The sequence below is a fragment of the Artemia franciscana genome, chromosome 4 (genome assembly GCF_032884065.1).
Source record: "Artemia franciscana chromosome 4, ASM3288406v1, whole genome shotgun sequence".
Taxonomy (NCBI): domain Eukaryota; kingdom Metazoa; phylum Arthropoda; class Branchiopoda; order Anostraca; family Artemiidae; genus Artemia; species Artemia franciscana.
The window spans coordinates 55038706-55052897 of record NC_088866.1 but is presented as its reverse complement, the minus strand read 5'-3'; the positions used below and the strand labels follow the sequence as shown (position 1 = coordinate 55052897).

Sequence of the window (14192 nt, the reverse complement as noted above, 5' to 3'; positions counted from 1 at the left end):
GAAGCTCAACTTTATTAAGAATTTGCTGAGAACTGCCATGGTTCGAATGAGAAAGACCTCGCCGAAGCCACTGACTTAAACAAGATTGTCCAGTCGTCATCCACTTTGAAGAACAGGCAAATACAAACATAGCTGTCCTTAGTTACGCATGATGTATTCCGTTTTAGCTTCTTGTTTGTTTCCGTTGATAAGCATAAATAATAGCAAGTTAATTATAATAAATTTTCACAGGTCGTATAATGTGAACTAAGAGTCGTTTATATGATGGGATCTCACATCTGGCCTTGTTCCTTCGAGCCATTCCTGCCCCAAAATGCTAAGATGCAACAACTGATCATATATATGTGTGCGTGTATGCATATATGCGTATACATATATATATATATATATATATATATATATATATATATATATATATATATATATATATATATATATATATATATATATATATATATATATATATATATATATATATATATATATATGTATATATATATATATATATATATATATATACATGTATATATATATATATACATATATATATATATATATATATATATATATATATATATACATGTATATATATATATATATATATATATATATATACATGTATATATATATATATATATATATATATATATATATATATATATATATATATATATATATATATATATATATATATATATATATATATATATATATATATAAGTTCCTTGAGTTACTAACTTTCTTCCAGTAATGATTTTAAATGCATGGTGAAGCAGAACACCATCGTGGGAGCATCAGGAAGACAACTGCAGCAGTGCCTGAGATACAGATCTATGGACAACGGCTTCTGCAAAAGGCTACCTCGACCCTTTCGGGGTACCTGCAAAACTAGGAACCTTGCGGTCAACTCTATCCCACTTGAGAAGTGGATAGAGGTACGTAGAATAGGTAGAATAGGTACTTGAGGAGTACCTATTAATAATAGGAAAACCTTAATTAAACTGCTGTATAGGAAAGGTGATAGCAGTGAATGTCGCAAGGCATTAGTCTGATCTCTTTAGGTAGCAAATTACTTAGTAACATGATACTTTTTTCACTCAGAGATGCTGTAGACAAAGTTATAAGCGAAGAAAAATGCGGTTTTTGAAAAGATAGAGGACGTGTCGATAAACTTTAACTCTGAGGTTAATAATTGAGAAGTGTCTGAGTTATCAAACATCTTTAGTCCTCAGTTTTATAGATTACGAACAAACGCTCGATGCTGTTGATAGAAGAGCTTTAGCGAATGTCTTATATTTGTATGGTATACCAGACAAATACATTGAAGTGATGAGTGCTATGTACGAGAATAATACTGCTGCAGTTCAGGTAGGAAATGATGTTAGCAGCTGGGTCCGTATTTAATCAGGAGTTAAGCAGCGTTGTGTTCTATCCCCCTTTATATAGATCATTTTGATGGACTTCGTCTTAAGGACCAAAGAAAAGGCAATGGGAGACCACGGATGCAAATGGGGACAAAAAGCTCTCCTGGACTTAAATTATGCTGATGATTTAAGCACCGAAGATGAATGTGGGAGCAAATTGAATGAACTTTTAGAGGTTTTTTTGAGTTCAGGGTGCTAGAATAGGTTTGAGAATTAACGTTAAGAAGACTAAGTCGCTAAGGCTAGGAATAACTGAAGATGAAAAGGTGACGTTGGATAAATAAAATATTGATCTGGTGCGCGGCTTCACTTACCTTGGTAGTATTGTTAGTAAAGACGGTGGGAGGAGAGAAGATTATAAAAGTAGAATATCCAAAACTCAGGGTATTTTTTCACAGTCAAAAAATAGTTTGGAAGAATAGGAAGATAGGATTGAAAACCAAGATTAGAATATTAGAAGGCATAGTGATGACAGTAGTCAAAAGCGGATGAAGATTTGTTAGATTTTATCCAGAGAAACTGACTACAAATTGTTCTAGGTACCCGGCTGACTGACCGTATTTCAAACATAGGCAGTATAAAACGTGTGGTTCAATCCTATATTCTAAGCCTATAATCAGAGAAAGGTTGAGATGGCTAGGGCACTTTCAGCAGATAAAGGATGAAAGATTGCCGAATATTGTCTTTTTCGGCCAACCATCTAAGACTAAACGGAAACCAGGTCGTCCTTAGAGGTGGGTGGGAGGATGCCATAAAGAATATTTAAAGACAATGGTATATCGTCTAAAAAGGGAAGCTTTTAATACATTGGGATGGAGGAGGAGCGTGCGTAGCTGTGTTGGCATCAGCCGGCTTGGTTCTGCGATAAGTTATTTTAGTAGCATAGGGAAGGCAGGGAATATTTTTTTTCTTTATTCATGCCTTTTGTATAAAAAAAAAAAAAAAAAAAAAAAAAAAAAAAAAAAAAAAAAAAAAAAAAAAAAAAAAAAAAAAGTACACTTCTTCTTGAGTTTTGCATTCGAGTGCAAAGTTCTCTAGGTCAATAAGATTAATGTCCCTAAATCAAGTATTGAAATGTCCTCAAGAAGAGAAACAGCAAATTGCCCTTACCATAGCTTCAAACACATAAAAAAATTACTATGACAGGGAGAACCGTTCAGGGGAGGGGGAAGCCGCTGTAAGGTTTCCCACTTTGGTCACATGTAGTTTCCTACATTTTTCACTTTGATTCTGATTTGTTGCTCATATTTAAGACGGGAGAAGTTGCTGTAATTAATTTTACCCCTGGTGCCACCAACCCTAGGAACGACCAAGGTGATAGGAAATATTTTTAAATACCGTCAAAGAAGAAATTTCAATTGTAGTTATGTTCGCGTGAAATTGCCTCTTCCATGACTGTTGCATAGAAAAATCTACACAATTTACATAGCTGATGTTTTTGCTCGGAAAAAATTGCCCACTTCCCTCATAAAAGTTCATTTTATCAACTTAATTGCTTGACAAAGAAACTGTTCCTTAGTTCGTCAACTAAATTGTTACGTCAAGTGTATGGTGCTACGAGTGAACCAAGCGTTACTTTTTGATTAAAAAATAAACTCGAATGAGTCCTTCAAAAATACTCTTTTTGAACAATTCAAAACTCTTTAGCAAGATTAACTTTACATGGGTCATAATATTCAGGGGACTTTCAACACGCTTTTTGAAATAAGAGGAGCTTTTATGCTCAGTATTACAAAACTAACAAGTTAAATTTAATACATTGCTACTGAAGTAATCCGAGACAAGTTTCTGAGTCAAATAAAAAAATCAAACTGCCTTTGTTTTTTTATTTATTTTTTCAACTTGATTGAACTCAGGAAAGAAATTATATCAGTTTAATTTAGAGTACTTAGCAAATTAACTTTTCATTGTTATGGATTTCAAGCAGCTTTCGTCGATTTTTTGTAAACTAAGAAGAGTTTTTACGATCACTATAACCAAAATAACAATTTAAATGAAATATTAAGCTTCCATGTGAATGAAAATTACACCCCCTCCCCCATGCTTAATAGTTAGATACTTCTTACGCAATTTCGATCAGCGACGAAACGCCAGCAAACCCACTCATTCGGTTTGATTTCAGCAATGTTTCTTGCAGATTAATTTCAGATTCGTTTAACCTTGTGAGAAAGGCCAAAAAAGTACGATATTTGGCAAACTATCATCCGCAAAACGTGGCCTAGCCATCATAACCTTTCTTTCATTAGCCCTAGAGCAGTGGCTTGCAGCCGATTTTGGGTTATGCCCCAGCTAGGCATTCCTAAAACTCTGACACCCCCCCACATGATTTTCGAAATTTGTTCTCCAAAATTTATGTGTTTTCCCTAAAAGAAAAGTCTATATTAGTTGTGATGTAACCTTTTTTTTTAGTTGATGATTTTTCGACTAAGGTCCATAAGACATACGGGATGCTTATATTTTCGAAGACTTTTGTAATCGTTATATTCACGTAAATTTTTATTCTTCCCTTGTTATACCTATTATTCTTTAACTTTCTCCTTTTTTGCATCTGCTATTGGATAAAAATAAATGTACAGTCCGGTCTTGTTTTCGTCGTTTTTTTGGTTTCTGTCATGATTGAACCCTTGAAGAAGTAATTCCATTTTAAGTGTAAAGACCGTATTCCTGATCCGTATCTGGCTATACAGAAAACAACTCTTAAGTTTCAGCATATTTTGAAGAAACATCCTCTATTAATTTTCTTAAATTAGTTTTGTTTCTTTAATAGTGTTTTTCTCTTTATTAGTGTTTATTTAGTACCCTTTTTTCATTATTCTATACGTGATTTTGTATCTTAAAAGTGGGTAACAAAACACACTCATTCATTGAATATCTGCCCCTATCATTGCGTTGGCTTTCAATGTTATAATCTTAGTTCCCTAACTTATCTTCCCATACTTCCAAATTTTTTCCAAAATCGAAAAAAGATAACCCAGTGTCATGCTAGTCTACTTTTTCTTCTTCAACGCCATCTTTACTAACAATACCACCCAAGTAAGTGATGTTGTCCATTTGATCGATTTTCTTGTTACTGTTTCTACTTTTATTTACTCTTATTCTAGACGGTTTAGTCTTTAGAACATTTATTTTAATTAATTTTACTTTGATATTTTGCTCAGAATAATAATTTGCAACTATTGATTGTTCTTGTAACCATTGACTATTTTGACCCTTAAGGGTAGAGAAGTTGCCTGGAGTTAAAGCAATTAAAAAACAACTCTAGAGAGTTCAAAGAAGAACCTTCTTTGATGAAACACTTGTAAATCAAGTTATTGTCTCGCTGTTTAATTTTGTTCACACTTTTTAACTTTATAAATAGAATATTGACAATGCTAGGTATCATTAAAAGATATATGAAAAGAAATAATAAATAGAGATAATGAATAATAATAGCAAAAAAAGAACTAATGAGATTTGCAGCAGTAATTTTTTGTTACAGGTGTAACAAAATCCTGTATGCATGAGAACATATTAAATTAGCATTACTATACATGCTGAATTTGAAAGTTGTACCAGGGCCTACCAAAATCTCAATTATTTTTGACGACTTTACTTGTTTTTGCTTTTTTCGAACTCCCCTTCTTCTTCCGAAAACGAAATTCAGCGTAAATACTTGACTAGGGTATATTTTGTCTATCATACTAAACTAAATCGCGGACTTAGCTTAAGATTAGATGTAGCTTTGTAAATGTAGCAACAAAGATCTATCTCCTTTACATTATTCTAAAGCAAGATCTAACAGTATTTTGCTTTGACTCGATTGTCTATTGAAAAAAAGAACCCAGAAATAATTGTATCGATCCAAAATATCCAACGCTTTAAAATTTAATTTCATGATTTCACAGGGAACCAGGACTTAATTTTTGGGCAACAACGCATTAATTTGCGTAGTACTCAACACGAAATGGAGTGTATCCTATGAGGGAGGGGGGAGGGTTCATATTTTATATTTTCCAGTTTGTACATTGAAAAGGAACTTGAAAATGAATTATTCATAGTATGCAATAATTTAATGCAGCTTCTAAGAGCCTTTTCACAATGGAATTTTACTATTGTCAAGATTCAGACAACACTAATTTGAACCAATCTGATTTTTCATAGAACTTTGTGATTGGTTGAAAAATTCTACGAAAATTCTGATTGGCTCAAATAAGTGCTAGCAATATCTCGATATTAGTAAAATCTCATTGTTAATCGGCCTTAATTTCGATAAGACACTCAGAATCTTGATCCAAGTCTCGACTGTATTTCGACACCTTTGTTTATTTCGGCTAAAGCCTTGTCTTGGTTACCATCATTCATTCGGACAGCTATGAATGGAGAGACAATCATAGCCTTCGAAATTTTCGAAGGCTGTCCAAATCACAGCCCAACTCTCTAAAAATGACCAGCTCCGAAAATACTAATTGTAGGGTGAAAAATGTCAATCAAAACGAGGCTTAACGAATTGCTCTCTTTCTTAGCCAAAAAGCAGGAACTCACTACTTCCTTACTTTAGTTCTGTAGGAAATCTATGTACCTTACTCCTCATTAATGACCACGTGAACATTTTTAGTGTTAAAAGAATTATTGAAGAGTCAAAACCAAACGTTTAGAGCACAATTTTTGGCAAGGACCATTCCTAAACTGTCTTCAGTGGTAATAATAATAGAAAAAATAACAAATTAATGGAATCAGAAGGTGCTCAATGAAAAACTGAACTCGTGATTTTTACTGAAAATCAACTATACAAACTGCATAGGCAGCAGCTACAGTTCGGGAATAAAACATCGCCCAACCTTAGGGCAACACACATAAGACGACGATAATTATGACGACATGTGACGTCAAAATCAAATACAAATTAACAGAGAACCTGGAAGGGTTTATAAACTAATTTTTAATACGTATTGTTAAGATTATTTAAATATGAATAATCTCAATAATTGATGACTAAAATATGAAAAATATGAGTGGCAGGGGGGAGGGGGGCATGAACATATCTGCAAAAGTCATGCACTCGGTTAATGAGCCGATAATACATAGATTCTTATATTAGATTTACATACATTAATCTATATCTTATACATGGTATAATACATGGTATATACAAATATATAGTCTTATACTATATCTTATACTATATATTATACATATTATATAATACATAGATGTATTAATCTAAGCACTTTGGATATTTTTCTTTTCAAATCTTTTACAAATTTGAATCTACTGGGGAGGTCTTTGAAGCATCAAAGGGTTTTTTCCACAAAAACAATTGTTTTATTTCTGTTTGAGTCCGTTTAAAATCATTCCTTCTGTTTCATCATTTTCCAAGTAATTCCGCAATTATATTCACAATAATGTGTTCCTTTTTAACATACCTTATTTTTCAACTCCATTACTTCATGTGTCAACTTTGAAGTTTCATCTTCTCGCTTTTCTGAACTCTTTAGTTTCTTTTTTTCCTCTTCAATCTGCAGCTGCCATCTTCGTTTTTCATTCTCCATTTGCTTTTCAAACCTATGCTTTTCTTCAGTTAAGTTTGACTTCAATTCATCAGCTTCTTTTCTAGATTTCCTCAGGTGATTTGCTTCTTTCCGAAACACATTAATTTCTTTTTCAAGTTCTAATATACGAGAATGTATTGCAGTTGTCGCAGCTGGTGTGTTGTTATTTTCGATCCCAATGAGACCGGCATGTTTTATTATCCCATTGTAATCATCGGTGTTCAACTGAATCTCTTTGAGAGCCTCACTTACTTCATTATTATACTCCCCTATGTTCTTGAAAGCTCCCCAGATGGGATTTGAGGCAGTCAGCCCCCTTTTCAAGGGGGGCGGAGAAACAATCAGTCCGCTTGTGAGTTTCTCTTTGGTAATTGCTGCACTGTTTTTGTCACAAAATTTTTCCACTGACATATTCTCCTTATCCGACTCTGTCATTTTAATATAACTATCACCATTAGTGATCATACTATCAGCAGTGTTGTCAAATTTTTTACGAAGTTTTTGGACAATATCACTAGCAAATGTATCACCGGCAGTTTTAACACTAGAAGGGTCGTCAGACTTGATTTCATCGACACCATAGCTCGTAACCATTGTATCTGAATCAGAATCACCCTGAAAAAAAAAGAAAACATTAAAAAATAAAAAACAAAACCTGTAAACATAAAAAAAGAAAATGCAAAAGTCGTTTTCTTTTTTTAGAAAAGCCCCCCCGCGCGCGTAAGTCGTTACGCGCCATATTAGTTACGCGCCATTGTAGTTGTGTCCCTATGTCCCACCTGTGAATATATATATATATATATATATATATATATATATATATATATATATATATATATATATATATATATATATATATATATATATATATATATATATATATATATATATATATATATATATATATATATATATATATATATATATATATATATATATATATATATATATATATATATGTATATATATATGTTGCATATAAATAGATTGTCAGGTTTACTGACTCTTGAATATGCAACATATAATTGTCCATGGGAAAAACAATCCGTATTCAGATCTATACCTCATTATTCTAATGATGTGTCCCTGTGTCCCGGTCGTCATTTATATTCCCTGTGTCCCGGTCGTCATTTGTGTTCCAGTGTCCCAGTTTGCAATTTCTCTTTGAGTGTCCCGGTCGTCATTTATATTCCTTGTGTCCCGGTGTCCTGGTCGTCATTTGTGTCCCGGTGTCCCGGTCTGTAATTTCTATTCGAACAATCCCTGTGTCCCGGTCGTCATTTATATATCCCGCCTGTGCCCCCGGCGTCTCCGTTGTAGTTGTGTCCCTGTGTCCCGGTCGTCATTTATATTCCCTGTGTCCTGGTCGTGATTTGAGTCCGGGTGTCCCAGTCTGTAATTTCTCTTTGGGGTTCCCGGTCGTCATTTATATTCCCTGTGTCCCGGTCGTCATTTGTGTCCCGGTATGTAATTTCATCAGTTGACAAACATGACGTCAGTCGACAAACAACTTCATGACGCATACAGCTCAATCCTTATAATGACGTCAGTCGACAAACATGACGTCAGTCGACAGACAAACATGACGTCACTCGACACACACACACACAGACAACTTATTTTTATATATATAGATAGATAGATACGTCAGTTGACAAACATGACGTCAGTCGACACACCAACATGACGTCAGTAGACAGACACACATACAAACAACTTATTTTTATATATACAGATAAAGCATTTTAACTCTGGCCAGATGAATTACAAATTTCAATCTTAATTCAGTGGGCAGGTTTTTCTTCTTATTTTTTATCTTAGCTAGAATAATCTACACAAATGAGACATAACTTTCCATTTTCCTATATCAGCTACAGTGTACAAGTAACTTTTAGTTGAATTTTATGGAGACTGATTTTACACCTAGACCCATATCTGTGCATGCGCAGTTTGCACGGATTTTTCATTCAAAATCTTGCTAGTTGCAGAAAAAAATGATTGCCATTACATCCGTAGTAATTATAAATAAAAAAAATATTTCAAAATTTCACGAACTAAACACGCAGCTGCTGCTATAGGACAACTTTAGGCATATTTTGACGATTAATAAAGACTAAGATTGAAAAATACAAATCACAAAATCACAAATTCACAAAATCTGGCTAGCTGCAATTGAGAGTCCCTTTCGGTTTCTGACAATGCACAGCATTGCACACAGAAGGAAATAACCAGGAAAAGAATATAATTTGAAAAAGAAATAATTCACAAAGTCAAGAAGCAGTGCTATTGTCCTCGTCTTTTATGTAGAAATACTATAGCAAAACGCATTCTTTACATAAAATTAAATTTAAAAACATAAAAATTTTCGACTGAAAGTAAGGTGCAGCATTGAAGCTTAAAACGAACAAAAATTATTAAGTATATGAAAGGAGATGTCCCTTCTTCAACCGTCGCTTTTTACACTAAAGTCAAAGTTCTTTAACCATACTTCTCACTCTAATTTAGCGTCCTTTGTGTTTGAGCATGTATTTCTTAAAGAATTGGGACAAAAAGTAAAAATTTAGCGGAAAAGCCGCCCTCACATAGGGAATAATTTCTGTTAGTTTTAAGTTTGAATGCTACTCCTTACTTTCAGCAGAAAAATTTATATGTTTTTATGTTTAATTTCGGGAAAATTTCAAATCACGCCATAAAATCTCATCCTCGTTCCCCTGTGTAAAACTTCGGCTCCAAAATCCCCTCCCCATAGAAGCTTTCCTAACCACTGAAAATCCTCCCATTGGAAAATCACACCCCCTCTTCCAGTCCTATAGGATTACTGGTTCGATACGATTACCTCTGGGGAAAATGCAAACAAAAAACAACAAAAAACGAACAAAGAAAAAAACAACAACAAAGAAGACAAAATTCTACGTTGTAGATAGGAGCTTGAAACCTCTACAGTACGGTTCTCGAATACGCTAAATCTGTTACTGTGGTTTTCATTAAGATCCCTTAACTTTTTGGGGTGTTTCCCCCCTTTTTAAAATCAGGCAATTTTACTAGGGATCGCAATTTTTAGTTGATAACATTAACATTTCTGAATTTTAATATATTTAGAATCAGAATAAAAATTCAATTCTTTTCATGGATCCACTGTAATCAAAATTCAGTTTTTTAGAGTTTCGGTTTTCAAAGTTTTTTAGAGTTCCACGAACTGTTAGATAAAGTTTCAAATAGATTGTTGTCCCTGTGACAGGTTATAAGCAGGACTAGCCATTCCATATAATATGTCACATTTTCAAAATTTGGTTCTTTTTATTTTTCTTTAATCTTTTTTTTAGCAAGAAAAGAACAGACCATACCATCATAACGAGACTGTTAAAAGTAGTTTCATAATAAACTATTTCAAACTCTTTCAAACTCTTGGTTTATTTAAGTGATACGCAGTTTTGAAAAAGAAAAATTATAGGGGTTTGAAGAGCAACAGAAACTTCTAAATATTAGAAAAGTTCAATATGATGCTTCAACATCATTTCCCAATGTTTTTTTGTTTTGTTTTTTAATCCAGATCGTTGAATTAAACTCTATATAAAGTTAAAAAAACGAAAAGAAACAAACAGAATTTTAGCATACGGCAAGAGTAAATATTAAAAGAGAAAAATAAAATTTAAAAATTTAGAAAAATTAAATTTTAAAAGATAAAAATTTAGAATTGGGTTTTTGTCCTCATTTGCAGTAACTGGTTTAAAACTATTATGTCACTAATCTAGGCCCAATCGTTTCTAAGAAAACTAAAATCCCTTAAATTAAAAAACTCGGATTCCTTGATATTAAAAGCGTAATCGCAACATAGAAGCTTTAGCCCAAAAGTCCAAGCAATAAAACTCCTTGAAACTTAAAACAAAGGATGTAGGAAATATCCGTAAACTGAAGCGCAAAAATTAAGTTTCCTCCATTAAAAAGATCAATCATGAATTAGAAGGTCACAATAGACATATCCTCTCGAACATTAAACCGATTATGAAGGCTAAGAAGTGACTTTGTTGTTCAACGTTCACTTACATGGAAAAGCTGAAGTTTAAACTGCTTAACCCTGGTTCACACATCTGCATCTCCATGGAAGAATAAGATATATTACCAGATATAAGGACATATTACCTCCCCTTTCATTGCAAGTTAGCGCATAACGGTTCATTCGCAGCGCTGAGATATTTTAATTGAGTCAGTAATAAGCCAGTTGGTACTAAAATTTGTGTATAACAAGTGGTTTTAAGAATCGTGACATATTCACGAAAAGCGTTTTAAAATTTGATTGTATCTTTTATTGTTTATTTGATTTATTAGTTGTATTGTGTGAATAGATTGAAATAAAGGTGTTACTTAAATATGTTAGAACTATCTAGAATAGAATGTTGATGGTCAATTTTGCCGAGAGTGTAAACCGAAAGATTATACTTTGCTATCCTAAGAATCAAATTTCCAACCAGGATTCCAGGACTGTAGCAAACTAAATATTCTATACAATGAAGATTCTTTTTCATTGGGTGACACAAAATCGAACTGCAAAATCAAAAGTTGGCTCTTTTTAAATCATAGCTCCGGTAACATATCCGGTAAGCTTACCGGTAATCCGGTAAGCACCGGTAACATATGAGCCCGATGACCAATTGTAAGAATCACCGATACTTTTATATGAAATATTATAAAATATTCTCATTGATTGTACTATAAATTTTCTGCTTTTTCCACCAGATTTCACTTCAAAATGCACCAGAGAATTCTTTTAGGCTTAAATGACCTCAATATGCAGACTCCAATCAAATCCCTAAGGCCTTCTCTAATCTAATCCCTAGTCCCTTCTCTGATCAAATTCCTAATCTCTTCTCTAATCAAATCCCTTCTCTAATTAAATCCCTAATGTTACTATACTCACACCCTCATCTCTACATTGCAGATCCTACGATACAAAAATAAAAACACTTGATCATAGTCTATTGGAACGCAATGTTCTAACGTCAACACTGCATACCCTCTAAAACAATTCGCTAAAGTGTCTCAAAGGCTACAAACTACCACCCTGAATTAACCTGGATGAACCTACCCTTGCAAAGAGTATTAAAATCGAAATATTCACCTACATAATCTAGTGTCCTGCACCTAGGGAGCTACTATAAGACATTCTTCTTTAAGGGTTCCAGTGCCTGGAATCCAAGGAGCCGTTGCGATACGTATCTCCTCTCAGAACCTAACTTTAATCGCAATTTTACATAAATTATAAATTATGAAAATTAGAACAGGGAAAATAGGATTCATAAAAATATAATACTAAAAAAAAAATTGCCAAATTATTAAAGCAAAAAGTACTTTTGCAACATCTGATCAAGATCAAATTACAATTGATCAGGTCGATCAGGAAAACAATAATGCTATAAGCAGGACAGAAGTGTCATTGATACTAAATCATTCGTGATAGCCTCCCTTTGAGACTTGCTTAGCAAACAGTTTTTAGAAATTATCTCAGAAGTTTAAGAAGGTTGATACGACCTTCACACGTGACAGTAACGAGATAACTGGGTCTCAGGGTCAAGGTGGTATCCAGGAGCGTTTGAACCACTAATTTTGTTCGGGGAGGGGTATTTCTGTCGGGAAGGGGGGGGACAAAACTGTTAAAAACTCGTCACTTACAAGTCAGACAAAAGTTCCGGGAGGGGGGCTATGTACACCCCCCCCTTCCAGACAAAAACACCCCTGCCCCTCTCCCATGAACAAAAATAGTAGATACAGCCTTGCTCACGTTGGAATGACCCGTGCGACTGGATTTCAAATTTGAAACAAAAACGGTCTGATATGATTGAAAACTTCTACTTAATTAACAAACAGAGTCGTACCAAAACATTTGGAAAAATGGATAGATAGGGGGCGACACCTTTATACAACTTTCAGGCAAATCAGTTGTCACTAAAACGGTTTAACATAAAATTCAAAATTAATTCACAAGAATCTGACTATTGAACCTGCATTTTAACTTTTTTTTTCTTTTCTCATTTTTTTAAACAATACCTGAGAAGGCATGTAAATTTATCAGTAAATCGCCACGTTTCTATATTAAGCTTGGTTTTTCAGTTTGTTGACACTTTCGGCGATAGACACGTGCATCAGCATGTGTCCATTTTAAGCTTGGTTTTTAGATTCGTTTACCCTTTGGTGATGGACAAGTGTATCGATATATGTCTATATTAAATATAAAAAAAAAATTAACTGCAAGTAAGGAGCAACATTAAAATGAACAGAAATTATTCCGAATATGAAAGGGGCTGTCCCCTCCTCAACACCCCACTCTTTATGCTAAAGTTTTTACTGTTTTAAAAAGAAGAGTTGTGAGAAAGAGTCAAACTTTAGCGTAAAGAGCGGGGCGATGAGGAGGGGACAGCCCCTCTCATATACAAAATAATTTCTATTCGGTTTAAGTTTGAATGTCGCTCTTTACTTTCAGGAAAGAAAACTTGTTTTTCATTTAATATCTGAACGTTTTTTAATTCATGCAAGTTTTAATTTTGGCTCACCGTACATGAATTATTAAAACGTAATTTTTATATTAATTTTACCTTTTTTTGGTTAAATGTATGTCTCGAAATTCTGATCAGATGTTTTTGAGAAAAAGGGGCGGGGGAGGGGGCCTATTTGCCCTCTAATTTTTTGTTTACTTAAAAAGGCCACTAGAAACTTTCAATTTTATTTACGGACGTTTTCATTAGCAATAAATATACGTAACTTACGAAATAACTTACATAAAGAACTTCTATGTTCGTATATTTTTAAACGTATAAGAGGGGATTCGCCCCTCGTCAATACCTCGCTCTTTACAATAAAGTTCAAACTTTCTTCCAATTCTTTAAGAATGATCCCTGAATCGCAAAGGCCGTTTCATTAGAATAAATAGGTCTTTTGAAATTACTAAAAATACTTAAGTATAAAGAGCGAGGTATTGAAAAAGGGACGAATCGCCTCATACACGTAATAATTTCTATTCGTTTTAAGTTTTAATGTTGCTTTTTACTTTCAGCTGAAAAAACTTGTTTTTTATTTGATTTTCTAGTTGTTTTTTTTTTAAGTAATGCTGGGAAATCCAGCACCCTTTCATGGAAATTCTCTTTCCCCATGATAAATTCCTCCAACCCCCTTCCCCTCTCCCCACTACCAAAAAATCCCCCCTTGAAAACGTATGTATCCTTTTCAATAACCAATACTATATGTAAAC

General features: G+C 33.6%; 1 protein-coding gene across 1 annotated transcript in view; it reads right to left on the bottom strand.

Annotated features, from left to right (window-relative positions):
• The window catches only part of LOC136025794 (uncharacterized), a 51740-nt gene that overhangs the window by 19273 nt on the left and 18275 nt on the right, over positions 1 to 14192 (bottom strand). Inside the window, exon 5 of the mRNA XM_065701785.1 lies at positions 6827 to 7567. Within this exon, the coding sequence (XP_065557857.1) occupies positions 6827 to 7567 (741 nt within the window). The remainder of the gene's footprint in view (positions 1 to 6826; positions 7568 to 14192) is intronic.